The sequence below is a fragment of the Oncorhynchus kisutch genome, linkage group LG3 (genome assembly GCF_002021735.2).
Source record: "Oncorhynchus kisutch isolate 150728-3 linkage group LG3, Okis_V2, whole genome shotgun sequence".
NCBI classification, from domain to species: domain Eukaryota; kingdom Metazoa; phylum Chordata; class Actinopteri; order Salmoniformes; family Salmonidae; genus Oncorhynchus; species Oncorhynchus kisutch.
Window position 1 is genome coordinate 19,442,570 of NC_034176.2, and position 26,808 is coordinate 19,469,377.

At 41.5% G+C, this 26,808-nt stretch overlaps 1 protein-coding gene across 1 annotated transcript in view; it reads right to left on the minus strand.

The window, feature by feature from the left end:
• Window positions 1–2,290: 2,290 nt before the first annotated feature.
• The window catches only part of LOC109873287 (transmembrane channel-like protein 2-A), a 49,125-nt gene continuing 24,607 nt past the window's right edge, over window positions 2,291–26,808 (minus strand). Inside the window, exons 2-17 of the mRNA XM_020464930.1 lie at window positions 23,736–24,195; window positions 19,537–19,686; window positions 19,018–19,108; window positions 15,915–16,013; window positions 13,269–13,411; window positions 13,008–13,155; window positions 12,570–12,764; window positions 11,995–12,174; window positions 11,686–11,844; window positions 11,339–11,467; window positions 10,842–10,909; window positions 10,505–10,744; window positions 10,300–10,425; window positions 10,045–10,123; window positions 9,755–9,881; window positions 2,291–2,520 (exon numbers count right to left, since the gene is read on the minus strand). Coding sequence (XP_020320519.1) covers window positions 2,291–2,520; window positions 9,755–9,881; window positions 10,045–10,123; window positions 10,300–10,425; window positions 10,505–10,744; window positions 10,842–10,909; window positions 11,339–11,467; window positions 11,686–11,844; window positions 11,995–12,174; window positions 12,570–12,764; window positions 13,008–13,155; window positions 13,269–13,411; window positions 15,915–16,013; window positions 19,018–19,108; window positions 19,537–19,686; window positions 23,736–24,195 — 2,624 coding nt within the window. The remainder of the gene's footprint in view (window positions 2,521–9,754; window positions 9,882–10,044; window positions 10,124–10,299; window positions 10,426–10,504; window positions 10,745–10,841; window positions 10,910–11,338; window positions 11,468–11,685; window positions 11,845–11,994; window positions 12,175–12,569; window positions 12,765–13,007; window positions 13,156–13,268; window positions 13,412–15,914; window positions 16,014–19,017; window positions 19,109–19,536; window positions 19,687–23,735; window positions 24,196–26,808) is intronic.

A 26,808-nucleotide genomic window follows, 5' to 3' on the forward strand; every position in this document is an offset into this window, starting at 1 on the left:
GGCATTCTATGTTGTGTGTCTAGTTTGTCTGTTTCTGTGTTTGGCCTGATATTGTTCTCAATCAGAGGCAGGTGTTAGTCATTTTCTCTGATTGGGAACCATATTTAGGTAGCTTGTTTTGTGTTGGGGTTTGTGGATGATCGTTTCCTGTCTTTGTGTCTATGCACCAGATAGGACTGTTTTCGGTTTTCACATTTGTTGTTTTGTAATTTGAAGTGTTCAGTTGGGATTTATTATTAAAGAAGATGAACACTCACCCCGCTGCGCTTTGGTCCTCTCTTTCCCAGGAAGAAAGCCGTTACAATTTCTGTGTTCTATTCATGTTCTGTTCTATAAACCAATTTCTGTGTTCATGCAAGTGGTTGACTGAACAAATCCTCCTCTTATCAGCAGCTGAAATTTGGCAGTACACCCAGACCTTGTTTTGAGAACAAACGAAAGATATCTCAGTTTCAAGGTCTCAGCTTAGAGAGGAGAAGCCTCTTGAGGTGTTGGTCTGTCACATATTATGAAACAGACTTGGTCGATCGCATGAATGAAACAAAACGGTATTGATGAATGAATTATGCTAAATCATGCAAATATAACTTGTCTGTGTATAGCGTATATAAAACAACTGCTGGGTCTGCTGATGAAGAGCTCCTGATTGACATGTGTACTATGGTGCATTGAGTTGGTTGGAACCTCTCCAGTGTGCTGATAATAAATAATGATTCATTTAAGATTGACTTCGAGTGTCCCTGTGCAAGAATTTCCCCACAACATTCCTACCCGTTACAACTGCTGAAAACTAATATTTATGTTACAATGCATGTTAGTAGCCTTGAGAATGTTTTCAAGGATACTAATAAAACAAATATTAAAATAAGTGCCTTTTTAGAAGACTATTCTGTTCAAGTCTAGCCAGGTAACATGGCATGAACGATACATTTACAAATTAGTGGGCACTGTTAACAACCCTACATGTCTGTAGCTAACTCTTTTAGAACAGACACCTAGATAGCTAGCTAACATCAACTGAATACTAGTTTAGCCAGTTGTTTCTAGCCCAGCTCGTTAGCTAGCCTCTCCTAGGTCAGCACCTGGTAAAATCAGGATGTAACAACTTCAATTACAAATTTCTCGGAAACAAGGGGAAAAAAACTTCACCAAAATCACAGAGAATACATTACATAGGATGAAGAAACAATACTCCAAGCCGCAGCTCCATACTACTTGTCAGGCATAGAGAACTGATACTGTATACTCATTGTTAGGGTGGGATTGGTGTGGAGGTTCCGTGGGTGGCTTTTGACAATTTATTTGGATTCCTCATGTCTTACTCAATGTTAGAAACAAGTTTTGTCCAAATCGGGTGTAAGGTACTATATTTATTGAATATTATATGAATCCTATTAATTAAAAGGACCAATTTGGGTGCAATCAATTAGCTTAATTTCTCAGAGATCTAATTATATTTCAACCAAATAATGTTGCAGGAATGTTAATCTTATCTGTTTCTAACGACAGGACAATCTGAGATGGTGGGTGTCATGGGTTGCTGAAATGACATGGAATGGCCCTTGTGATAGGCGTTGGAAAAAAGTATAATATTAAGTTCTAAAAGCATTTTCCGAACATCATGTTCAACAAGGTTACCCAACATCGCCATGTAAATCAATGTTGCATGTTGATTTGAGCGTTTCAGTTCAACTTTAACACTAATGTAGAAATATACTTCAAACACACATACAACATTGTGTAAAAGTATTATAAAGTTTAACAAATTTGAATTGCCCACAATCCTCTAAAAACGGAACCAAATGGCAAGTTGTTGCAAAAACGTAGAATTCTTAAGTTGATAGAAATATTATGAATATGGTGTAAATTATACAATTTCCTTTGTTGTAGTTTTTACTCACAAATAATCGTTCAGATGTTGCAGTTATATTTAATTTAATTAACATTTCTGAAAATCATGCTTTTAAAAAATATATATATTTTTATTTTTATTTTATTTTACCCCATTTTCTCCCCAATTTCATGGTATCCAATTGTTAGTAATTACTATCTTGTCTCATCGCTACAACTCCCGTACGGGCTCAGGAGAGATGAAGGTCGAAAGCCATGCGTCCTCCGAAACACAGCCAAACCAAGCCGCACTGCTTCTTAACACAGCGCGCATCCAACCCAGAAGCCAGCCGCACCAATGTGTCGGAGGAAACACTGTGCACCTGGCGACCTTGGCTGGCGTGCACTGCGGCCGGCCCACAACAGGAGTCGTGAGGGTGGTGTGGACATCTTCACCTAATTAGCATTTAGGACGAGGTGCACCCCTCCCTCTGCCCCTTCCCGGCCCTGGGGGTGGTCCTCTGGCGTTTCCAGGCGGCCCCCTTGGGCCTGGGGGACGGGTCACAGCCCCTCGGGAGTTTGGTGCAGCCAATGAAACATCCTTCTGAAGGTTAACCCCCTTGACATTGTCAGCTGCTCCTGGACGTTTTGCCACCTTGGGAAATTTGCTGCCCTTCTCGCTCATGTTGTCTGAAAGAGCAAAAGAGAAAAACGGGGTGGATGTACAGCTACTTATTCGACATATTATTGTGTTACAACCTGAATTCAAAATGGATCAAATATATATTTTTCTTACCCACCTACACATAATACCCCAAAATGAAAAAGTGAAAACATGTTCTTAGATTTTTTTGCATTAAAAAAAGAGAAAAAAACCCTACTTGCCATAGAGTTTCAAGCTGATTTAAGTCAAAACTGTAATTAGGCCACTCAGGAACATTCAATGTTGTCTTGGTAAGCAACTCCAGTGTATATTTGGCCTTGTGTTTTAGGTTATTGCCATGCTTTAATGTTAATTTGTCTCCCAGTGTCTGTTGGAAAGCAGACTGAACCAGGTTTTCCTATAGGATTTTGCCTGTGCTTGGCTCTATTCCATGTATTTTTATTTTTTATTTTAACTCCCTAGTCCTTGCCAATGACAAGCATACCCATAACATAATGCAGCCACCACCAAAATGAACAAATAAAAAAATTAAATGATGTACCTTTTGTCTCTCTGTGTTTCAGAATTTCCCTTCAATTCGTAATTGGCTGAATGTATCTCATCAGAGAAAGCATCCAAGCGAGCAAACATCTCCCCTTTGTCTCTGTATATGTAGCCCATCTATCTGATGATGTCAGGTCAAAAAGAGTAGGATATTGTTGCCACCAGCAGCATTGAATACAAGGGAAGCCAGCAAGCATGTGGCCTCCCTTGATTAAAAAAGTATAAACTAATAATAGCGGATAATGGCGGACGGAAGACAGGGTGGTGCGGCAGGTGCCGCTTCTCATACGAATGCTGTTATTTTATGTAAAACATCAGGTGTACGTCGACCCCAGCTAAGTAACTCATGCAAAGAGTTAAAGCGCAATTATGTGTTTTATCTCCAGTACTTTGCCGTGATTGTCAGTTATGTAGCTGCTCGAGTGATAATGTCAGTGCATCCTTGCTGGGATGACACAATCAGTCTACTACCGGAGAATATCAACACCAAACACATTGGTTCAGCGTTCCACGGGAGCGGACAGTACATACCATCATGTTCTGAGTAATGACCAAGTCTACCTCGCTCCCTATTCCACTGAACCGCTTAGGCGTAACAAACACAAGTCCAACATTTATCGGAAACTTTTAAACTACCTGTTCACTAACACTCTTCCTTGGCTAAATGGAGAAATCTGGAAATTGATGAAAGAACAATATTATGCTCTAAAAATAGACATGACAGATGTAGGTTTACCATGTTGAGAAATAAGGTGATGAAAGAAATCGGACAGGCCAAGGCAAACCTTTTTATTAACATAATCGGTGAAGCTAAACAAGTTAACAGGGAAAGACCATAGTAACACTGAAAAAAGACTAGAAATCATGATGAATAACAATGTAACACAGGATGCAGCCAAAATAGCAATAGCCTTCAATTCCTACTTTATTGACTCTGTCAGGGTACTGACACAGAACCCCTCCACTGGTTTCTTGGGCTCAGTGCTAGTAAATGACACTCAACCTGTTTTCATCATAAGGGAGGTTTCTGAGACAAAGGTGAACAAGGTGATTAGCTCACTAAAGAACTCTAAAGCCAAATATGTGTTTGGGCTGGACTCTACCTTTCTTAAAAACTACAAAGAGTCACTCATTGGCCCCATTACTAAGGTCACCAACACATCTATTGGTCTCGGGGTGTTTCCAAGGGTATGGAAGTCGGTCATAATAACGGCCATCTTTAAATCGGGCGACCCTGCTGACGTGAGTAGCTACATGCCCATTAGTATACTACCTGTGGTGTCAAAGTTTGTTGAAAAGTGTGTAGCAGAACAACTGATTGCCCACCTCAGCAACAGCCCCTTCACATTACACTCCATGCCGTTTGGCTTCAGAGCGAAACACTCCACAGAAACGGCCGACTGCTTTCTTCTGGAAAATGTGAAGTCCAAGATGGGCAAAGGGGGCGTTGTTGGGGCTGTGTTTCTGGACCTAAGGAAGGCTATTGATACTGTTAAACATGAGATTCTCATCACAAAATTGTCCAAGTTCAACTTTTCCCCCGATGCCTTGAGATGGATGAAATCATACCTTGAAGGCAGAACTCAGTGTGTCAGAGTGAGCAATGAGCTGTCGCCCACTCTTAGCTATGATGTGGGTGTGCCCCAACGGTCAATACTGGGGCCCCTCCTGTTCAGCCTGTACATTAATGATCTGCCTTCTGTCTGTACTGGGTCTGATGTTCAAATGTATGCAGATGATACAGTGATATATGTGCATGCAAAGAGCAAACAACAAGCTGTACAAGAACTCACTACTGTAATGGTCCAGGTTACAAAGTGGCTCAGTGTTTGCATCTCAATGTGAAAAAAACTGTTTGCATGTTCTTCACAAAGAGGGCAACAGATGCTACTGAGCCAGATGTCTATGTGTCAGGGGAGAAGCTCCAGGTGGTATCTGATTTTAAGTACCTTGGCATCATACTTGATTCCAACCTCTCTTTTAAAAAGCATGTGAAAAAGCAAAATTCAACCTAGCTAATTTCCGATTTATACGAAATAGTTTGACTACAGAGGTAGCAAAACTGTACTTCAAATCTATGATACTCCCCCACTTAACATACTGCTTAACTAGTTGGGCCCAAGCTTGCTGTAGAACATTAAAACCTATTCAGTCTGTCTACAAACAGGCTCTCAAAGTGCTTGATAGGAAGCCCAATAGCCATCATCACTGTTACATCCTCAGAAAGCATGAGCTCCTGAGTTGGGAAAATCTTGTGCAATACACCGACGCATGTCTTGTATTCAAGATCCTTAATGGCCTGGCTCCCCCTCCACTCAGTATTTTTGTTAAACAGAAAACCCAAACATACGGCTGCAGATCCACAAGGTCTGCCATGAGAGGTGACTGTATAGTTCCCATAAGGAAAAGCACCTTTAGTAAATCCGCTTTCTCTGTGAGAGCTTCCCATGTCTGGAATACACTGCCATCAGACACACATAACTGCACCACGTGTCACACTTTCCCAAAATACATGAAGACATGGCTATAGGTCAATCAGATTTGTGAACATGGTCCCTAGCTGTGTATTGCCGCTTTCCATGTTGTCTGTTGTCTGTAGCGTGTGAGGTGTGGGAACACTTTGTTGCTTTTATGAATTTTGTCTTGCTGCTTTTTGTTCTATGTTGCTCTGTCTGTATGCTACGTCTTGCTTGTTCTATGTTGGTCTGTCTGTATGCTATGTCTTGCTTGTCCTATGTTGCTCTGCATGTGCTCACTGCTCAATGATTGTCTATACTGTAATTGTTTTTAATAACCTGCCCAGGGACTGCGGTTGAAAATTTGCCAGCTGGCTAAAACCGGCACTTTTACTGAAACGTTGATTAATGTGCACTGTCCCTGTAAAAATAAAATAAACTAAATCAACTCAATAGCCAATCAGCATTTAGCTAAACTGAGCAAGTTCAACTGTGAACGGTCTTGGCGCACCAAAAAAAAGTGCCATGGGAAATCCGTTTGGATTTGGCTTCGCACCAATCATATTACAAATGTAAAACATCAAAAGCCAAACATCCTTGACAGAAAAAACTTGAATTGTTGCATCTCGTTGTGTTGTTGTACTCTGGTGGATAGCTAGCTAGTTCAAATTGGCACTTTCCTAAATTAGCCATGGATGGACATAGAGATTTGGACTTGTAGTTTTACTTAATTCTCCATAATGGCCAATGATTATAATGGCGATTGGGAACCAACTATAAAATTATACATTATGACCCTGGCCTGAGAGGATAGAAGTTCAATATGTAGCTAGATGCAGTAAGCTAATGTTAACTAGCTGGCTCATCTTTGCTCATGAAATAAAGTTAGGCTTGCGAGCATTTTAGTCAGGGAGTCTAGGACAACATGAACTAAAAGTGTGTCCTGTCCTGTTTGACAGGGTAATAGACCGTTTTGGCAACATGAAGGAAAGGAGGATGGCATTGGTATTTCTCAACAAGTTAGGTGAGTGAACATGTTTTTTCTACTTATGCACACACACACACACACACACACACACACACACACACACACACACACACACACACACACACACACACACACACACACACACACACACACACACAGAGAAATCAGTAACATGGACAGCCACCTGATATTTAGCTTACATTGATTGGACTAAATTGTTTTGGGAATCTAGTTGTCACTGTATTAGACTAAGCATAGGTGATTTGATTCATGATGTTGAAGTTGAAATATTGCTATATTCTTTGTGACTTGTGATAACTCTGTTCTAAATCAATAGTTGTTTAGTAGTCTGAAAATGTCGGAAACATTAACTTGATTGACTTTCCTGTAGGCCATGTAACTGTTTGTAACATGCAATATGCATATGCATTGTGGACTCCACCTGAACGATGTTGCGCTCCTTTTTGTGATTAAACAAAGGTGTTGTTGAATTCATTTTCCCTCTGTGTCTTCTTACTTTCTCGAGCTTAGGCCTATATATCACGGTGGCAAGGCATACAGTGCCTTCAGAAAGTATTCAGACCCCTTGACCTTTTCTACATTTTGTTAAGTTACAGCTTATTCTAAAATTGCTTACACAAATAAAAATCCTCAGCAATCTACACACAATACTCCATAATGACAAAGTGAAAAAAGGTTTTTAGACATTTTTGCAAATTTGTAAAAAAATAAACAGAAACAACTTATTTAAATAAGTATTCAGACCCTTTGCTATGAGACTCGAAATTGAGCTCAGGTGCATCCTGTTTCTACAATTTGATGGGAGTCCACCTGTGGTAAACTCAATTGATTGGACATGATTTGGAAAGGCACACACCTGTCTATATAAGGTTCCACAGTTGACAGTGTAAAAACCAAGCCATGAGGTCGAAGGAATTGTCCGAAAATCTTCGAAAGAGGATTGTGTCGAGGCAGAGATCTGGGGAAGGGTACCAAAACATTTCTTCTGCATTGAAGGTGCCCAAGAACACAGTGGCCTCCATCATTCCAAAATGAAAGAAGTTTGGAACCACCAAGACTCTTCCTAGAGCTGGCCGCCCGCCCAAACTGAGCAATTGGGGGAGAAGGGCTTTGGTCAGGGAGGTGACCAAGAACCTGATGGTCACTCTGACAGAGCTCCAGAGTTCCTCTGTGGAGAGGGGGGAGCTTCCAGAAGGACAACCATCTCTGGAGCACTCCACCAATCAGGCCTTTATGGTTGAGTGGCCAGACAGAAGCCACTCTTCAGTAAAAGGCACGTGACAGCCTGCTTAGAGTTTGCCAAAAGGCACCTAAAGACTCTCAAACCATGAGAAACAAGATTCTCAGGTCTGATGAAACCAAGATTGAACTCTTTGGCCTGAATGCCAAGTGCCACGTCTGGCACCATCCCTATGGTGAAGCATGGTGGTGACAGCATCATGCTGTGGGGATGTTTTTTAGGGACTCGGAGACTAGTCAAGATCGATTGAAAAATGAAAGGAGCAAAGTACAGAGAGATCCTTGATGAAAATCTGCTCCAGAGTACTCAAGACCTCAGACTGGGGTGAAGGTTCACCTTCCAACAGAAAGGTGAACCCTAAGCACACAGCCAAGACAACGCAGGAGTGGCTTTGGGACAAGTCTCTGCATGTCCTTGAGTGGCCAGTCAGAGCCTGGAGTTGAACGTGATCGAACATCTCTAGAGAGACCTGAAAATAGCTGTGCAGCAACGTTCCCCATCCAACCTGACAGAGCTTGAGAGGTTCTGCAGAGCAGAATGGGAGAAACTCCCCAAATACAGGGGCTGCCAATCTTGTAGCATCATACCCAAGAAGACTCAATGCTGTAATTGCTACCAAAGCTGCTTCAACAAAGTACTGTGTAAAGGGTCTGAATACTTATGTAAATGTACAATTTAAGTTTTTATTTTTAATAAATTTGTACAAATGTCTAAAAAACCATTTTTGCTTTGTCATTATGGGGTATTGTGTGTGGATTGATGAGGGGAAAAAACATGTAATCCATTTTAGAATAAGGCTGTAACGTAACAAAATGTGGAAAAAGGTCAAGGGGTCTGAATACTTTCTGTATAAACTTTCTGTATAAACTTTCTGTATAAAGCACTGTATAAACTAACAGGTGATAGAGCAAATCATTCAATTATCACAACCCATAGGTTGCAATATGTCTTTTTTTCTGTCTTGCCTTGCCTTGGATTTGCCCCAAACATAACGCTTTGTGTTCAGGACATAAAGTTAAGTTATTTGCCACATTCTTTACAGTTTTACTTTAGTGGCTTATTGCAAACAGGATCCATGTTTTGGAATATTTATATTCTGTACAGGTTTCCTTCTTTTCATTCAGTCATCTAGGTTAGTATTGTGGAGTAACTACAATGTTGTTGAGCCTTCCTCAGTTTTCTCCTATCACAGCCATTCAACTCTGTAACTGTTTTAAAGTCACCATGGTGAGATCTCTGAGCGGTTTCCTTCCTCTCCGGCAACTGAGTTAGGAAGGACGCCTGCATGTTTGTAGAGACTGGGTGTATTGATATACCATCGAAAGTGTAATTAATAACTTCAACACGCTCAAAATATTCAACATCTGCTTTTTATTTGTACTAATCTACCAATACCTGTCCTTCTTTGCGAGGCATTGGAAAACCTTCCTGGTCATTGGGGTTTAATCTGTGTTTGAAATTCACTGCTCGACTTAGAGACCTTACAGATAATTGTATGTGTGGTGTATAGAGATGAGGTAGTCATTCAAAAATCATGTTAAACACTATTATTGCACAGAGAGTGAGTCCATGCAACTTATTATGTGACTTGTTAAGCAAATGTTTTCTCCTGAATTGATTTAGGCTTTCCAAAACAAAGGGGTTGAATACTTACTGAAGTGAGACATTTCAGCTTTTCGTTATTAATTAATTTGCTTTAAAAAATGTAAAACATAAATCCACTTTAACATTATGGGGTATTATGTGTAGGCCAGTGACACAAAATCTCAATTTAATCCATTTAAAATTTAGGCTGTAACACAACAAAATGTGGAAAAGTCAAATTGTGTGAATACTTTTTGACAGCTCTGCTTCGGAGCAATATTATGATACAATTCACTCAAACCAAACCGTTTCTTCTATTGATCTTTGAAGTGGGTTCACATTTTTTTCTTAATGCCAAAAAAACATCCAACCACCAAGTGGTGCTGAGTGGAGATGGTAGGAAGGTAGAGTAGGCTATGTGAACTGACCTGGTGGGGGTGCTTCTTCAGCAGGAGGGGGGATTAGAGAACGGTTGGGAAGAAGGCCAACCAGGTCATGCATCACCTGGTTGGTACTCTCCTTGTTGTTCCTCCTGTTCTTCTCCTCATCTCTAGCCTAAACACAACCGCAGATTATACTGTTGGTGTTGCTGCATTCATATTTACACACCCTTCAGCATTACGTACATGCATTTAACAGTACTGAATAACATGTCATTATTTACAGTATAGGATTTAAGTCCTGAGAGACGGCAGCTCAGATGCTCATGGTCATTTACCATTTGCATCTTCCTCTTCAGTTCCAGGTTGGCATTTTGATAGTTTTTGGAGGTCGCATTCAGATAGTAGATGGCCAACCTGACACAGGATCACAGAACTCTTGATATGATGAGCATGTGTGTGTTACTATGACCATATGCATGTTTGCTTTAGTGTGTGTGTGTGCATGTGTGTGCGTGTGTGTGTGTGTGTGCGTGTGCGTGTGCACGTGTGTGCGTGTGTGTGTGCATGTGTGTGTGTGTGTGTGTACATACACCATCAGCAGCACAGCTGGTATGATCAGCCCAGGATTAGTTGCGTAGGTGAAGATATTACCAATGAACGCTGGTAGGTCTTTCTCTATAGTTTCCATGACAACGTCATACATTTGCGCCCTTCCACTAGTAGACAAGAGACCAGTATTAGATGTGTGCCTAGTGTGTATGTGTGCGTGCGTGTGTGTGTGTGCATTAGAGACACCTGAAGGGGCCACAGTCAGAGGAGGGCGGCAGGGTCATTATGGTGTAAACCACAGGCAGAAGGCTGAGAAAGAGCACCAGGAGGAGGAGGCCCATGTAGAAGTTGTTGGATTTGGAGGCCTTGAAGACCCTCTCATGGGGAACGTTACAGCTCATCACGGCCCAGCACTGGTAGTACATCGAGGAGAGGAGGCGCAGGACGTTCAATCCTACCAGGCCAGGGGCATAGAACGCACCCATCCTGAAACAAACACAGATACAGAAATATGTGATAAACACAACATACAGGTTGATTGGAAATGTGTAGATGGTTTATGTGATGTCTCATATTTACTCACCAAATCATTCCTTGATTGAAGATTAATCCAAGCACGTTGCCGCTGATGTCAAACTCTCCATAAGACGGCTAGAATCACATATAAATATTTTAAATAGTGCAATGCATGAAATAAATAATGTAAACATAATTCTGTTCATTGTCCCCCCCTTCTCTCTCCCTCTTTCTCTCTCTCAGTAATTAACTTCCCAGGGCAGTGTCCTGTGTCTTGGTGAATGCGAAGGATCACCTATCGTGCCAGATGTTGCTGTGTGGTATCAAGTTTACTTGTTCTCACACATACAATAAGCAAAGATAAAACAAAGTAAAGAGCAATATAGTAGTGCTGGATTGTATTGATAGTGAGTAAGTATACCTTGTTACCATACTACCATACATGTTATTACCACTTTATCCCATACTGTAATGTAAAGTGCTACCAAAATGTCTTACGATAGAATGGGAACACACACACAGTAGAACAGTAGTTATGTTATTCTTCGGAAGCCTAGCACGTACAAATCCAGCCTCCAGGTCCCAGCACCAGCAGTAGTTGAGGAAACGCACAATCACGGCTCGCACAAAGTCACCAATGAGGATGGTCAGATATGTCACCTGGATGTCAGAGACGGTGAGCTTCACAAACTCCTAGAGGGCAGCACAGAAGGGAAACTAAACATGAAACGCCCAGCATGTCACACAGCCTCAGTCTCATCACTGGTGCACAATGACAGAAACTTTATGGGCTGCCCAGGTCAGGTGGAGGAAAACACAGGAGGAACAACAAAATAATAAAAAACGGTGGTCTGCCACCGCTATGTTTAGTAAAAAAGGGAAAACGGAGGAAGAACACGGGTAATCCTCACTATGCCAACGTCGGTCTCCCAGCACGGCCCTCTGATGACATCAGCAGGAGGGATGTCCGGAGGGGGGATGTCAGTAGTGTTGTGGAAGGTGCTGTAGTTGGCATAGTACTCCTTCAGACCCCAGATAGTGGCATTCTTAATGTACTTCTCCTGTTCCAACTGTACACATGTTAACACACAAAGACAGGTTCAGGTGAGTAAGCAAAATATACATTCATACAATATGTACGGAACACACACACACACACAGGTGAAAAAACACACAAACATGCATTTGCAGGTACATAACACTGACACATTGTCTGGTACCTTTTCGTTGACATCATCAAACAGGGCGAACAGGAAGGTGTAGAGGTTCCCAAGGAACAGGGCAAAGATGCGGCCCAGCTGCCACTTGAGGGCGATACGAGGGTGGTACTCCTCCAGCTCAGCGATGGTCTCAAAGAGAGGGGGGCACACCAGCCCCAGCAGTGACATCACAACCTCCACCTGGAAAGTAAAACAACCAATCACCAGGATGAAGACTAAAAAAATACTTAATAACCATTAAATACTGAACATACTATTATTAAATTATTATTTCTTTATAAATATCTATTAGCATGTATAAGTATTATAAGCATTACATTCATTAACATGTATAACACGTATCATATAATTTATAAACATGTAATAATTTTTAGTTGCTTAAGTTAAGTGTAACCCAAGTGTGGTATGATATATATATTTTATAAATGTTTGACTGTCATGACAACCCAGATAATAGCACAACAACCTACAACTGAAGAAAACAGGACAAACACCAAATGTACATTTCTGGCTCACTCCCTTTGACTAGATGAACCATAGCACAGCATGTATCTGATCATAACAACTCAACCTGCCTCATTCTTTTCATACCAGGAGAGCGTATTCTGATCTAGTTTTGCAAAGTCCTGAGACCTCTTGACCACAAAATAGATGAGGAAGCCACTGCCCCCCAGGCTGCAGAGAATGAAAAGATTGGCTAGAACCCGCAGGAACCTCCGCAAGTGGATGTTCTCATCCTTCTGGTTCTCCTGTTCGTCTACTATGGATTCCTACCGAGAACAGTCGATTAGTGAGAAACACAGTGGATACTATGGTTGAAGATAGTAAGTGTCTAGGCCCCTACATGTAGTACATGTATATGATTCTTGGGAGATTGAAGATTTTTAAAGATAAGAGCAATGGATATTTGTAGAACAAAGTTATGCATAAACAACAGTATCTTGTGCCAAGCTAGTGGTAGGTCGGTCTATTAGCTATGGATAGGCCTAAGTGTTAGCTGCTGCTGTGTTTACCTTAAAGCTGGTGGTGATGGAGGCATACTTGTTGTCAGCTGTCTCTGGGTTCCCAATGAGGTAATCCCAGCTGGTGAACATCTTAAAGGTGAATGTAAACTGTCCATCGTCCCCACCATCTCCTCCCTCATCCGAGTTACGGGCCATCCTGGGGGGGAGGGTTGCTGGCATCAATATTTCGGATACTGTTTGTGTGTATGTGGATTAGTATATATTTACTGTGTGCATATGTGTATGTTCACGTGTGTGTGTTTAACCCACGTTCTAATGACCACCATCAGGCTGTAGCCGAAGATGCCAACACCGACCAGTAGGTAGGACAGTGGCAGTCTGAACTGGAGGAGTCCGATGGTGCGTTCGTCATTATAGTAGCCATAGAACAGAACAGAGTACTTGCAGTAGCCCTGGTGAAATTAAGAAAAATAATCATGTTCATATGCAAGTCATTCATCTGAAATTAAGCTGACAGTGCCAAGTACAATTGATGTACTGAAAATGTGTAACACTTTATAAAGGACCCACCCATAACAAGTTGCAGCCACTATTTCGATGCCATTTCCTGTCCGAAGAATGATGAAGGCTACTTACACATATTCACAAATTGAAATATACATATTCATTGAAATGATAGGCTACAATAGCTTTGCTCATAATCATTCATGCCGCAAATGACACGTAACATGTAACTAACTATAAGTTCCTAGAATTTTATTTTGCGGGTTCCTTTGCATTATCTGAATAGGCACGTGAGGTTCTAGCTATCATTACACCAATGAAAGCATTAATCTTCAGGGGAGGGGGGGGGCGAAGACATCAAAACTATGAAATAATACATATGGAATCATGTAGTAACCAAAAAAGTGTTAAACAAATCAAAATATATTCTAGATTTTAGATTCTTCAAAGTAGCCACGCTTGGCCTTGATGACAACTTTTCACACTCTTGGCATTCTCTCAACCAGCTTCACCTGGAATGATTTTTCAACATATGCTGAGCACTTGTTGGCTGCTTTTCCTTCACTCTGCGGTCCAACTCATCCCAAACCATCTCAATTGGGTTGAGGTCGGGTGATTGTGGAGGCCAGGTCATCTGACACAACACTCCATCACTCTCCTTCTTGCTCAAATAACCCTTACACATCCTGGAGGTGTGTTGGTCATTATCCTGTTGAAAAACAAATGATAGTTCCATTAAGCACAAACCAGATGGGATGGCGTATTACTGCAGAATGCTGTTGTAGACATGCTGGTTAAGTGTGCCTTGAATTCTAAATAAATCACTGACAGCATCACCAGAAAAGCACCCCCACACCATCACACCACCTCCTCCATGCTTCACGGTGGGAACCACACATGCGGAGATCATCCGTTCACCTACTCTGCGTCTCACAAAGACACGGCAGTTGGAACCAAAAATATCACATTTTGACTCATCATTCATTCTCCTCTGAACAGTTGATGTTGTGATGTGTCTGTTACTTGAACTCTGTGAAGCATTTATTTGGGCTGCAATCTGAGGTGCTGTTAACTCTAGTGAACGTATCCTCTGCTGCAGAAGTAACTCTGGGTCTTCCTTTCCTGCGGCCGTCCTCATGAGAGACAGTTTTGTCATAGCTCTTGATGGTTTTTGCGACTGCACTTGAAGAAACTTTAAAAGTTCTTGAAAAATTCCGGATTGAATGACCTTCATGTCTTAAAGTAATGATGGACTGTCGTTTCTCTTTGCTTATTTGAGCTGTTCTTGCCATAATATGAACTTGGTCTTTTACCAAATAGGGCTATCTTCTGTATACCACCCTAGCTTGTCACAACACAACTGATTGGCTGAAATGCATTAAGATGGAAAGAAATTCCACAAATTAACTTTTAACAAGGCACACCTGATAAGTGAAATGCATTCCAGGTGACTACCTCGTGAAGCTGGTTGAGAAAATGCCAAGAGTGTGCAAAGCTGTCATCAAGGCATTGGGTGGTCTATATAAACAACGAAACAATATCAAATATATTTTGATTTGTTTAACACATTTTTGGTTACTACATGATTCCATATGGTTATTTCATAGTTTTGATGGCTTCACTATTTTTCTAAAATGTAGAAAATGTAAAAAATAATGAAAGCCCTTGAATGAGTAGGTGTTTCCAAACATTTGACTGGTTCCATTTTATAAATGTATATATATTTGTTTTGTATTTGTTTTGTTTCGTTGTTTATATAGACCACCAAAGAAAAGTGACAATGGACAAATTATTCAATGGATTATGATAATTTTCTGAAAAAGATTTTAAAAAGTAGACTTGCAAAAACATACATTTGCACCGCCTATTTTAATTTGCTCCTTGGCTCAGGCAGCCAAGTGGACACAAGGCTGTTTGGCTCAGCTCAGTCACGAAGAGGAATAACTTTGCAGCTGTTTCTGATGAATAAATAATGCCACGCTGGTGGGTGGTAACATTCAAGTAAAACCCAGCCCTGAAACTAAACATAGGCTGAAAATAATTAGATTGTCATATAGGATCCGAAGTTGGCAGTTCGGATTTGTCACTTCAAGCCCGAATATATAATACTTTGAATAAAACGATGGCTTATTGACTTAAATCGCTGTGCAACATCATGGGTAAGCTCTGGCCATCGTCTTTCAGCTTGAAACAGTGTATTTATACCGGTGTGGGTGTTTAATTACAATGCAGGTACAATGCAATATGATGCTGTTATTCATGAACATGTATGACCCCTAATGTCTTAAAATCTACTTTTTACCCTTTTTTTTTTACCAGTAATTTAAAAGTACTGTATGACATCACATTTTATGTATGTTTGTTTCATATGTACAATCATATGAAGTAAACCTGAACCTTAAGTAAACTTAACAAGGTGCTTAAATATGGCATCACTCCAAAGATCCTCACTCCAAAATCAAGGAGGACGGAGTAGTCCATGGCTTTGGCCTGCTGCGCTCTGGGAACAGTTTTCCTGGGTATAGACCCATACGGAAGACCCATCATCACCTCGGGACAGAAAGAAAGGAAAAATGAAAGGGAAGTGGGGAAAAGACTGTAAGAATGAGACAGTGAGTCCCTCCTACGATATCTCTCCATATGCTGACCAAATGAACTGCAAATATTTTGCAAGACAATGGACTATGTGCTTAAAGGTCAAAAAGCTGCTCACCTCTGGGAGAACAACAAGACCAAACATTAACCCAAACAGGACCAGGTTTAGACCATACATCCACCGCAAGAAGATGAAGTAGGAAGCCACAGATGACCCAAAGTGACCTGAGGGTTAAAGTTCAAACTCCAAAAGTTACATAATGAATAGATAGAACTACATTACATGAACAAGACAGAAACTCATAGCTTTAAATAATGGTACCCACTCTCAACCTCTTTAATCTTTCTTTCCCATGGAATACAGGCTGTTTTGAAATTGTCAAAGTCACGGTTGAACTTGATCATTTTCTGAAACAAAAAAGGTTAAGAGAGAATATTTGAAAATAAAAGTTTATCACAGACGTACTGTGTAGTTCCTGATAAGAAAAAATCATGAAGATTATGGTGCACTTATGATTTAACCCTTAGCCTACAATTTCTGTGCTCCAGCGGAAATCAAATGAACATAATCCCCATCTCTTTAAGCTAGAGATATCAGTTTTTGCATGGGCTGCGTCTCAATCCCCCACATCTGCCGATATAACCGTTCCGCATCTTCAGTGAAAGGTGGCAGAGATGGTGTTTGTCAGACCATGTGACATCCCGAAACTTCAGAACATACTCCCTTTCGATAATGTTTTTTCAATGTTTCATCCAATACATATATTTTTTTATTTTATAAAAAAAACAAATAAATAAATGATCGTTGGTATAACCATCTTAAAATAATTCCATATGTTAGTGTAGACCCCCCGTCCCCCCTTCCCCCATCCCCGTCCCCTGATTTAGACAGGGCTTAGACTCTAGAGGGTTACATGTGTATTTTACATGCCATATCAAATAACATCAAATAACAGGTGTAGACCTTACAGTACAAGCCCTTAACCAACAATGTAGTTTTAAGAAAAATAAGTGTTAAGTAAATAATAGATACGTAAAAAACTAAATAGCAAATAATTAAAGAGCAGCATTAAAATAACAGTAGCGAGGCTATATACAAGGGGTGCTGGTACAGAGTCAACGTGCGGGGGCACAGGTTAATCGATGTAATTGAGGTAATATGTACATGTAAGTAAAGTTAAAGTGACTATGCATAGATAATAAACAGAGAGTAGCAGCAGCGTAAAAAGAGGGGGGCAGGGGCAATGCAAATAGTCTGGGTAGCCATTTGGTTAGCTGTTCAGCAGACTCATGGCTTGGGGATAGAAGCTCTTAAGAAGCCTTTTGGACCTAGACTTGGCTCTCCAGTACCGCTTGCAGTGCGGTAGTAGAGAGAACAGTCTATGACTAGGGTGACTGGAGTCTTTGACCATGTTTAGGGCCTTCCCCTGACAACTCCTGGTATAGAGGTCCTGGATGGCAGGAAACTTGCCCCGGTGATGTACTGGGCAATACGCACTACCCTCTGTAGTGCCTTGCGGTCGGAGGCCGAGCAGTTGCCATACCAGGCGGTGATGCAACGAGTTAGGATGCTCTCGATGGTGCAGCTGTAGAACCTTTTGAGGATCTGAGGACCCATGCCAAATCTGTTCATTCTCCTGAGGGGAAATAGGCTTTGTCATGCCCTCTTCATGACTGTCTTGGTGTGCTTGGACCATGTTAGTTTGTTGGTGATTTGGACACCAAGGAACTTGAAGCTCTCAAACTGCTCCACAACAGCCCCTTCGATGAGAATGGGGGTGTGCTCAGTCCTCTTTTTCCTGTAGTCCACAATCATCTCCTTTGTCTTGATCACGTTGAGGGAGAGGTTGCTATCCTGGCATCACACGGCCAGGTCCCTGAACTCCTCCCTATAGGCTGTCTCATCGTTGTCGGTGATCAGGCCTACCACTGTTGTGTCGTCGGCAAACTTAATGACGCTGTTGGAGTCATGCCTACAGCAGAGGACTGAGCACGCACACCTGAGGGGTCTCCGTGTTGAGGATCAGCGTGGCAGATGTGTTGTTATTTAATTTTTTTAAATTTAACCTTTATTTAACTATGCAAGCCAGTTAAGAACAAATTCTTATTTACAATGACGGCCTACCGGGGAACAGTGGGTGAACTGCCTTGTTCAGGGGCAGAATGACAGATTTCTACTTTGTCAGCTCGGGGTACCGAGCCAGCAACCTTTCAGTTACTGGCCCAACGCTCTAATCACTAGGTTACCTAGTCCCCACCTGGGGGAGGCCAATCACGAAGTCCAGGATCCAGTTTCAGAGGGAGCTGTTTAGTCCTTAGCTTAGTGATGAGCTTTGAGGGCACTATGGTGTTGATCTGTTGGGGCGGTATGCAAATTGGAGTGGGTCTAGAGTTTCTGGGATAATGGTGTTCCTGTGAGCCATGACCAGCCTTTCAAATCACTCCATGGCTACAGAAGTGAGTGCTACGGGTTGGTAGTCATTTAGTCAGGTTACCTTAGTGTTCTTTGGGACAGGGACTATGTTGGTCTGCTTGAAACATGTTGGTATTACAGACTCAGTCAGGGACAGGTTGAAAATGTCAGTGAAGACACTTGCCTGCTGGTCAGCTCATGCTCGGATTTCATGTCCTGGTAATCCGTCTGGCCCTGCGGCCTTGTGAATGTTGACCTGTTTAAAGGATTTACTCACATCAGCTATGGAGAGCGTAATCACACAGTCATCTGGAACAGCTGATGCTCTCATGCACGCTTCAGTGTTGCTTGCCTCGAGGCAAGCATATAAGTAATTTAGCTCGTCTAGTAGGCTCGTGTCACTGGGCAGCTAACTTAAGTCTTAACATATTGAAGTTATAAATGCATCATTTGTTTGAATTATTCATAATGATTCAGTAGGACATAACTAATCTTTAAGACTGTGGACTCAGTTGTAAAGTTAACACTTGGCCTAGGAAAAGTTACCTTAGCCATTATGACTTTGTAGGCGTAGAGCTTCCTCCCTTTGCCCTTTCCCAGAGCCCCCTCAAACTTCTCCACAAACGCCTGGCATTCCCTACAATTCAAACCCACAAAAAAGGATGATTCATCAACCAACAAAAAGTATCAATCACTGGTTTGATAAACCACCCACCAATAAATCAGTGAGAAGCTGGTCAAAGAACATCAATCAGCAAAGGTAATGGACAATCTATCTACTTTGTCATTCCATAAAGTAATTAAAGTATTTCACAAAATAAATGGACATTTGATCAGGCAATGTAGCATCAAAGGCACAATTATATTTTAAATTGAATTTAAAAATAAATAAGATGACATCACAAGTAATACATTAGTTATTGTGTAAGCCTTAAGGAATGTGTAAAGTACTGTAGTTATAGAAAAAAGAGAAAACAGCACAGCAAGAGCAAGTCCCTATGTGAAGGCAATCAGCCAATGGGAAATCAGTGGAGGAATACACATGATGGTGGCCATTTTGTTTACTTGAGGAGTTTAAGCCTCCTCTTCATGCGCCACGGTTTGTTCCTTAGAGTGGCGATCAGCTTCTTCTTCTCCTCCACCTCTTCCTTCTGAGCAGCAATCTCCCCTTCTGACAGAGAATCCTCGTCCCCTGACTCGCCTGAAGAAGAAGAGCTATCAGAAGAAAGAGCTGTTACCAGGGCCAGGGGTCAAGTCAGGGTCAACCATGTGTCAACCAGAGTAGAGTTATAGATCCGGTCAGACTGTCTTTGCTAAGAGTGGGCAGTGTGGCCAGAGGCTTTACACAGTGCCCAATTATCATGGTACAAACTTTGAACTTGTCACATTATGTTGAAACGCATCTGGCAGACCAACAGAAAATACAAAAAGAGAACATTGCTTTGGCAATGTAAGCATATGTTTCCCATGCCAATAAAGCCCTTAAATGTAATAGAATTGAATTGAAATGAGGGGACAAGAGGGGACACATGCAAGTCAAATAACATATCCTAGAATAGTCCAGTAACCTGGTCCTCCCATCGACCCAACCAGACACGAACAAACCCCATTCCGGCCATGTAATCCCTCAACTCAATGTTATGAACCAACACTACCCCATGATTGAGCCAGCACAAATACCACTACAACCCAACTCTATTCTGGTGAAAAATACTGGTTATGCATTACCAAAACTTTAGTGGGGACATTTTGAGAATGTTAAAATGGTTGGACACTTTTGACAGAGGTTCCCGGGGATGACCCAAGGGATGTCCCATCACATGACTATACATTTTCTCCATTAACATTAAATTAACACATTCTAGAAACGTTGAAAAACAACATAATTGGATTATTTCCCCAAACGTTCTCATAACCATTACAGCATGTCCTTCTACTAAAGTTTATCAAATCGTTTTTTCTGGGTAAAAAAAAAAATCTGGAATGTTGTCATGCTAGTTAGTTAGCTGGAAACCAATTGGACTTAACTGGGACTCAATTGGAATGTTACCCAGCATTATAGGATCGTTCACTGTTTGCTGAGGTGAGACATATTTCTCAAAGTATCAAGTTTTAATATCAATGCTAGGTACAAGGACCGTTACTTCGATGCAGACAAGAAACAGGGTTTACGTGAAATGTTACATACACAACTGGACAAGATGGAAACTTCGATGCAGACAAGAAACAGGGTTTATGTGAAATGTTACATACACAGCTGGACAAGGCTAGGTCCAAGAAGCTTCTAAACAGCTTCTACCCCCACAGTGACAGTGTGCACCGAGGAAGAGAGGCCACGGACAGCTGAAACTTCACTGCCCCACAGTGACTGTACGTACATACCCCAACCAGAAGCCATGGTTGAGCTGCCACTTTCAAGGAGCGGGACTCTAACCCGGAAGCTTAAAATAAATCCTGCTATGCCCTCTGACAAACCATCAAACAGGCAAAGCATCAATACAGGACTAAGATTGAATCGTACTACACGGGCTCCAACGTTCGTCGGATGTGGCAGGGCTTGGAACTATTACAGACTACAAAGGGAAGCACAGCCGATAGCTGCCCAGTGACACGAGCCTACCAGACGAGCTAAATACCTTCTATGCTCGCTTCGATGCAAGTAACACTGAAACATGCATGAGAGCATCAACTGCAAAGACAAAGACCTTTAAACAGGTCAACATTCACAAGGCTGCTAGGCCAGAACATGCGCCCAACCAACTGGAAAGTGTATTCACTGACATTTTCAACCTCTCTCTATCTGAGTCTGTAATACCAACATGTTTCAAGCAGACCACCATAGTCCCTATGCCCAAGAACACTAAGGTAACCTGCCTAAATGACTACCGACCCGTAGCACTCACGTCTGTAGCCATGAAATGCTTGGAAAGGCTGGTCATGGCTCACATCAACACCATTATCCCAGAAACCCTAGACCCACTCCAATTTGCATACCGCTCCAACAGATCCACAGATGATGCAATCTCTATTGCACTCCACACTGCCCTTTCCCACCTGGACAAAAGGAACACCTAAGTGAGAATGATATTCATTGACTACAACTCACCATTCAACACCATAGTGCCCTCAAAACTCAGCACTAAGCTATGGACCCCAGGTGGTAAGGGTAGGTAACAACACATCCTGCACACTGATCCTCAACATGGGGGCCCCTCAGGGGTGCGTGCTCAGTCCCCTCCTGTACTCCCTGTTCACTTATAACTGCACGGCCAGGCACAACTCCAACACCATCATTAAGGGTGCTGATGACACAAATATATATATATATATATATATATATATACAGTGCATTCGGAAAGTATTCAGACCCCTTGATTTTTTCCACACTTTGTTACGTTTCAGCCTTATTCTAAAATTGATTAAATAAAACATTTTCCTCACCAATCTACACCCAGTACCCCATAAAGACAAAGCCAAAACAGGTTTTTAGACATTTTTACACAGAAACACCTTATTTATGTAAATATTCAGAACCTTACGCTATGAGACTCAAAATTAAGCTCAGGTGCATCCTGTTTCCATTGATCATCCTTGAGATGTTTCTACAACTTGATTGGAGTCCACCTGTGGTAAATTCAATTGATTGGACATGATTTGGAAAGGCACACACCTGTCTATATAAGGTCCCACAGTTGACATTGCATGTCAGAGCAAAACCCAAGCCATGACGTTGAAGAAATTGTCAATAGAGCTTTGAAACAGGATTGTGTCAAGACACATATCTGGGGAAGGGTACCAACAAAATTCTGCAGCATTGAAGGTCCCCAAGAACACAGTGGCCTCCATCATTCAGGCAGTCTGGCGTGTAGGTGAGTTGGCCCAGTAACAGAATGGTTGCTGGATCAAATCCCCTAGCTGACAAGTTACAAAATCTGTTGTTCTAACACTGAGCAAGGCAATTAACCTACTTTTCCCCGGGCACCGAAGGCGTGGATGTCGATTAAGGCAGCCCTCCGCACCTCTCTGATTAAGGGGGGTTGGGTTAAAAGCGGAAGACACATTTCAGTTGAATGTATTCAGTTGTACAACTGACTAGGTATCACCCTTTCCCACTCCTAAATGGAAGAAGTTTGCAACCACCAAGACTCTTCCTAGAGCTTGCCGCCCGATGGTTACTCTGACAGAGCTCCAGAGTTCCTCTGTGGAGATGGGAGAACCTTACAGAAGGACAACCATCTCTGCAAAACTCCACCAATCAGGCCTTTATGGTAGAGTGGCAAGACAAAAGCCACTCCTCAGTAAAAGGCACATGAAAGCCCACTTGGAGTTTACCAAAAGGACTCTCAGATAATGAGAAACAAGATTCTCTGGTCTGATGAAACCAAGATTGAACTCTTTGGCCTGAATGCCAAGTGTCACGTCTTGAGGAAACCTGTCACCATCCCTACCGTGAAGCACAGTGGTGGCAGCATCATGCTGTGGGGATGTTTTTCAGTGGCAGGGACATGGAGACTAGTCAGGATCGAAGGAAAGATGAACAGATGAGCAAAGTACAGAGAGATCCTTGATGAAAACTTGCTTCAGAGTGCTCAGGACCTCAGACTGGGGTGAAGGTTCACCTTCCAACAGGACAACAACCCTAAGCACACAGCCAAGACAATGCAGGAGTAGGGACAAGTCTCTGAATGTCCTTGAGTAGCCCAGCCAGAGCCCGGACTTGAACACGATCTATCATCTCTGGAGAGAACTGAAAGTAGCTGTGCAGCGACACTCACCATCCAACATGACAGAGCTTGATAGGATCTGCAGAGAAGAATGGGGGAAACTCTCCAAATACAGGTGTGCCACACTTGTAGCATCATACCCAAGAAGACTCGAGGCTGTAATCACTGCCAAATTTGCTTCAACAAAGTACTGAGTAAAGGGTCTGAATACTTATGCAAATGTGATATTTCAGTTGTTGTTGTTTTTTATACATTTGCAAAAAATTCTAAAAGCCTGTTTTTGCTTTTTCATTATGGGATATTGTGTGTAGCTAGATGAGGGGAGCTCACAAATAGTGAGCTAAGGTCATTGTCGTAGCATTTTGTAACACTTTTGTGCAACCCTATAACCCATTTTCATGACTCAACTCCCTGAACTAATTAATCAATACATTGAAGGGGCATATCTGAACAGGGTGTGTCAGACTCCTCCTTCATACATGATGGTGTGTGGAGCATGGAGATATGTGAGAGAGATGGCCCTCTCAAAGGATACTGCACCTGCTGTACTTTGCGTTCTTCTTTTTCTTGTCTTTCTCATTCCCTTTGTCCTTCACTCCTTTGCCTTTGGCGTCACTTTTCCCTTTAGCATCGCTCTTCTTCTCCTTGTTCTGCCCTTCTTTCTGGTTCTTGCTAGTCGATTTTCTGCCTTTCCTTTTCTTCCCTCGTTCTTCCTCCTCACTCTCCTCCTCACTCACCTGCTTGACTGCCTTTTTATTTCTGCCTGCAGCCTTTGGGCCCTTCCGCTTGACGCTCTTCTCCTCTTCCTCATCCTCTTCCTCGCTGTCCTGGACCTTGGCCTTCTTCTTATGAGCCCTCTTCCTCTGTGCCTCGTCTTCCTCTTCCTCATCCTCTTCCTCGCTGTCTTGGACCTTGGCCTTTTTCTTATGAGACCTCTTCCTCTGTGCCTCGTCCTCCTCTTCCTCCTCGCTGGTGGCCTGTTTGCCATTCCGTCCCCCGGCTCGTGGAGAGAGTTTGACTTTCCTGTTTCTGTCTCTCCACCTGACCTCATCTGAGACACACACACACACACACATACACACACATACACACACACACACACACACACACACACACACACACACACACACACACACACACACACACACACACACACACACACACAAATTACATTAGAACCTGAACAATTAAACAAACATCTAAATCAGCCAGGTTGCCAGCCTCCCCATGGTATTGCCAATGGTGTAATGGAGGGTAAACGCAAGACAGTTGGGTAGAGGGCATGACAATGCCTATTCCCCTCAGGAGACTGAAAAGGTTTGGCATGGGTCCTCAGATCCTCAAAACGTTCTACAGCTGCACCATCGAGGGCACTGCTCGGCATCCAACCACAAGGCGCTACACTGGGGCCAAGCTTGAACATCACTGGGGCCAAGCTTTCTCCCAACCAGGCGGTGTCAGAGGAAGGCCCTAAAAATTGTCAAAGACTCCAGCCACCCTAGTCATAGACTGTTCTCTCTGCTATCGCACGGCAAGGAGTACCCGCATGACTAGTCTAGATCCAAAAGCTCCTTAACAGCTTCTACCCCCAAGCCATAAGGCTTCTAAACAGTTAGTCAAATGCAAACTATTTCCCTTTTTTATGCTGCTGCTACTGACTGTTTATTATCTATGTATAGTCACTTTACCCCTACATACATGTACATATTACCTCAATTATCTCGACTAACCTGTACCCCTGTACATCGGTACTGGTACCCCTGTATATAGCCTTGTTATTTTTATTTTTTTACTTTTTTGGACTTTTATTTGTATTTTTTTAGCAAATATTTTCTTAATCACTTACAAAAAATCTGTGTTGTTGGTTAAGGGATTGTAAGCATTTCACGGTTAGGCTAACATCTGTTGTATGTGACAAATAACATATTCTGATTTGATGATTTAGTTTACCCACCTTTTGTGGAAAAATGCATTGGAAGTACAGTTGTAGGATCTTAATTTGAGTCATGAAAATAATCCTGCAGCAACAGGAAATGTGAATTATTATGTGGATTTAATGAATGGACATTTTTGTAGGAAAAATAAAGACAGAAATGTCTAAGTGGAAATGACAAACTTCATAAGCATTTTTAAACCTCAAATATACTACACATTTTAAATCTTATCCTGTAAGTTATCCTGTAATCAAATTAAGATGTCACTTTTTTCACCGCTACTGGCAATTAGAGTTTACCCACCTATTTTTTTTACCACTACATCACTGGTTTATGACTATCCTAAAAGACCCACTCCAGCCTCCCTAGAACATGATTTGTCACCTATTTTATATAACCTTTATTTAACTAGGCAAGTCAGTTAAGAACAAATTCTTATTTACAATGACGGCCTACACTTACTTAACAAAAAGCACATCTCAATAGGTGGTCCAGGTGTCCACTGACATTGTACAAGTGGGTTGGGCCTTTCCTCTTTTTAGCCTTACATTTTTCCTCTATTGGTCCCGCAAGCAAGGGGGGAGGCCAATGACATCAGAGTGCACCATCAAACCAACTCATTGAACTGCTAAATCCAATCTCGCAAATATGTCTACATAACACTATTTTGCTCAAAACATATGAACTTTACTGTATTGATATGTTGTTATTCATCAGGAAAAGTTCAAAATTAGCTGGGGTGTGGTTATTGTGTCCTTGAACTCATAATTTGGAATATTAAATGTCATAATTAGAACGTCATCTTTTCAAAATAACACAAACAGGTAAGCTCAAACACACATAAACACACACACATCAAACACTTTCTCCTTCTTATGACTTACCCTCATGCCCACTGTCTAACTCTCCATCGATGTCCATTCCCACTATAAATTATATATATACATTGTCAGTCAAAAGCTCTACAAATATTGTACATTGTCTTTGAACCATGAAAAATCTCACAATCTTACTGTTTCATGTTTAAGAGTATGGATGTATGTTCCATGTTATAGTACATCTACAGATAGGATCTTAATTTGAGCACTCTTTTGTTGCTGAGAAATGCAAACTTGTAGTGTATTTGAGGTTTAAAAAGTATTTTAATGTTTGTAATTTCCACTTAGAAATCTCAGACTTGATTTGACCTAATGAAAAATGTATCAACCCCTTCAAAAATGTAAATTAATTATAATCCACATAATAATTTACATTTCTTGTTCATGCAGAATTATTTTCCTGTTGTAGAAAACTGGCTCAAAGTAAGATCTGTAGTAGTACATCTGTTCCATATTTACTACAAACACATCAAAGAAAGATCTGTAGTAGTACATCTGTTCCATATTTACTACAAACACATCAAAGTAAGATCTGTAGTAGTACATCTGTTCCATATTTACTACAAACACATCAAAGTAAGATCTGTAGTAGTACATCTGTTCCATATTTACTACAAACACATCAAAGAAAGATCTGTAGTAGTACATCTGTTCCATATTTACTACAAACACATCAAAGAAAGATCTGTAGTAGTACATCTGTTCCATATTTACTACAAACACATCAAAGAAAGAGAAAAACTGAATACTCTTCAGTATTCAAGAGAAATCCAAAAGAAGAAATATTTCCACTCCGGAAAA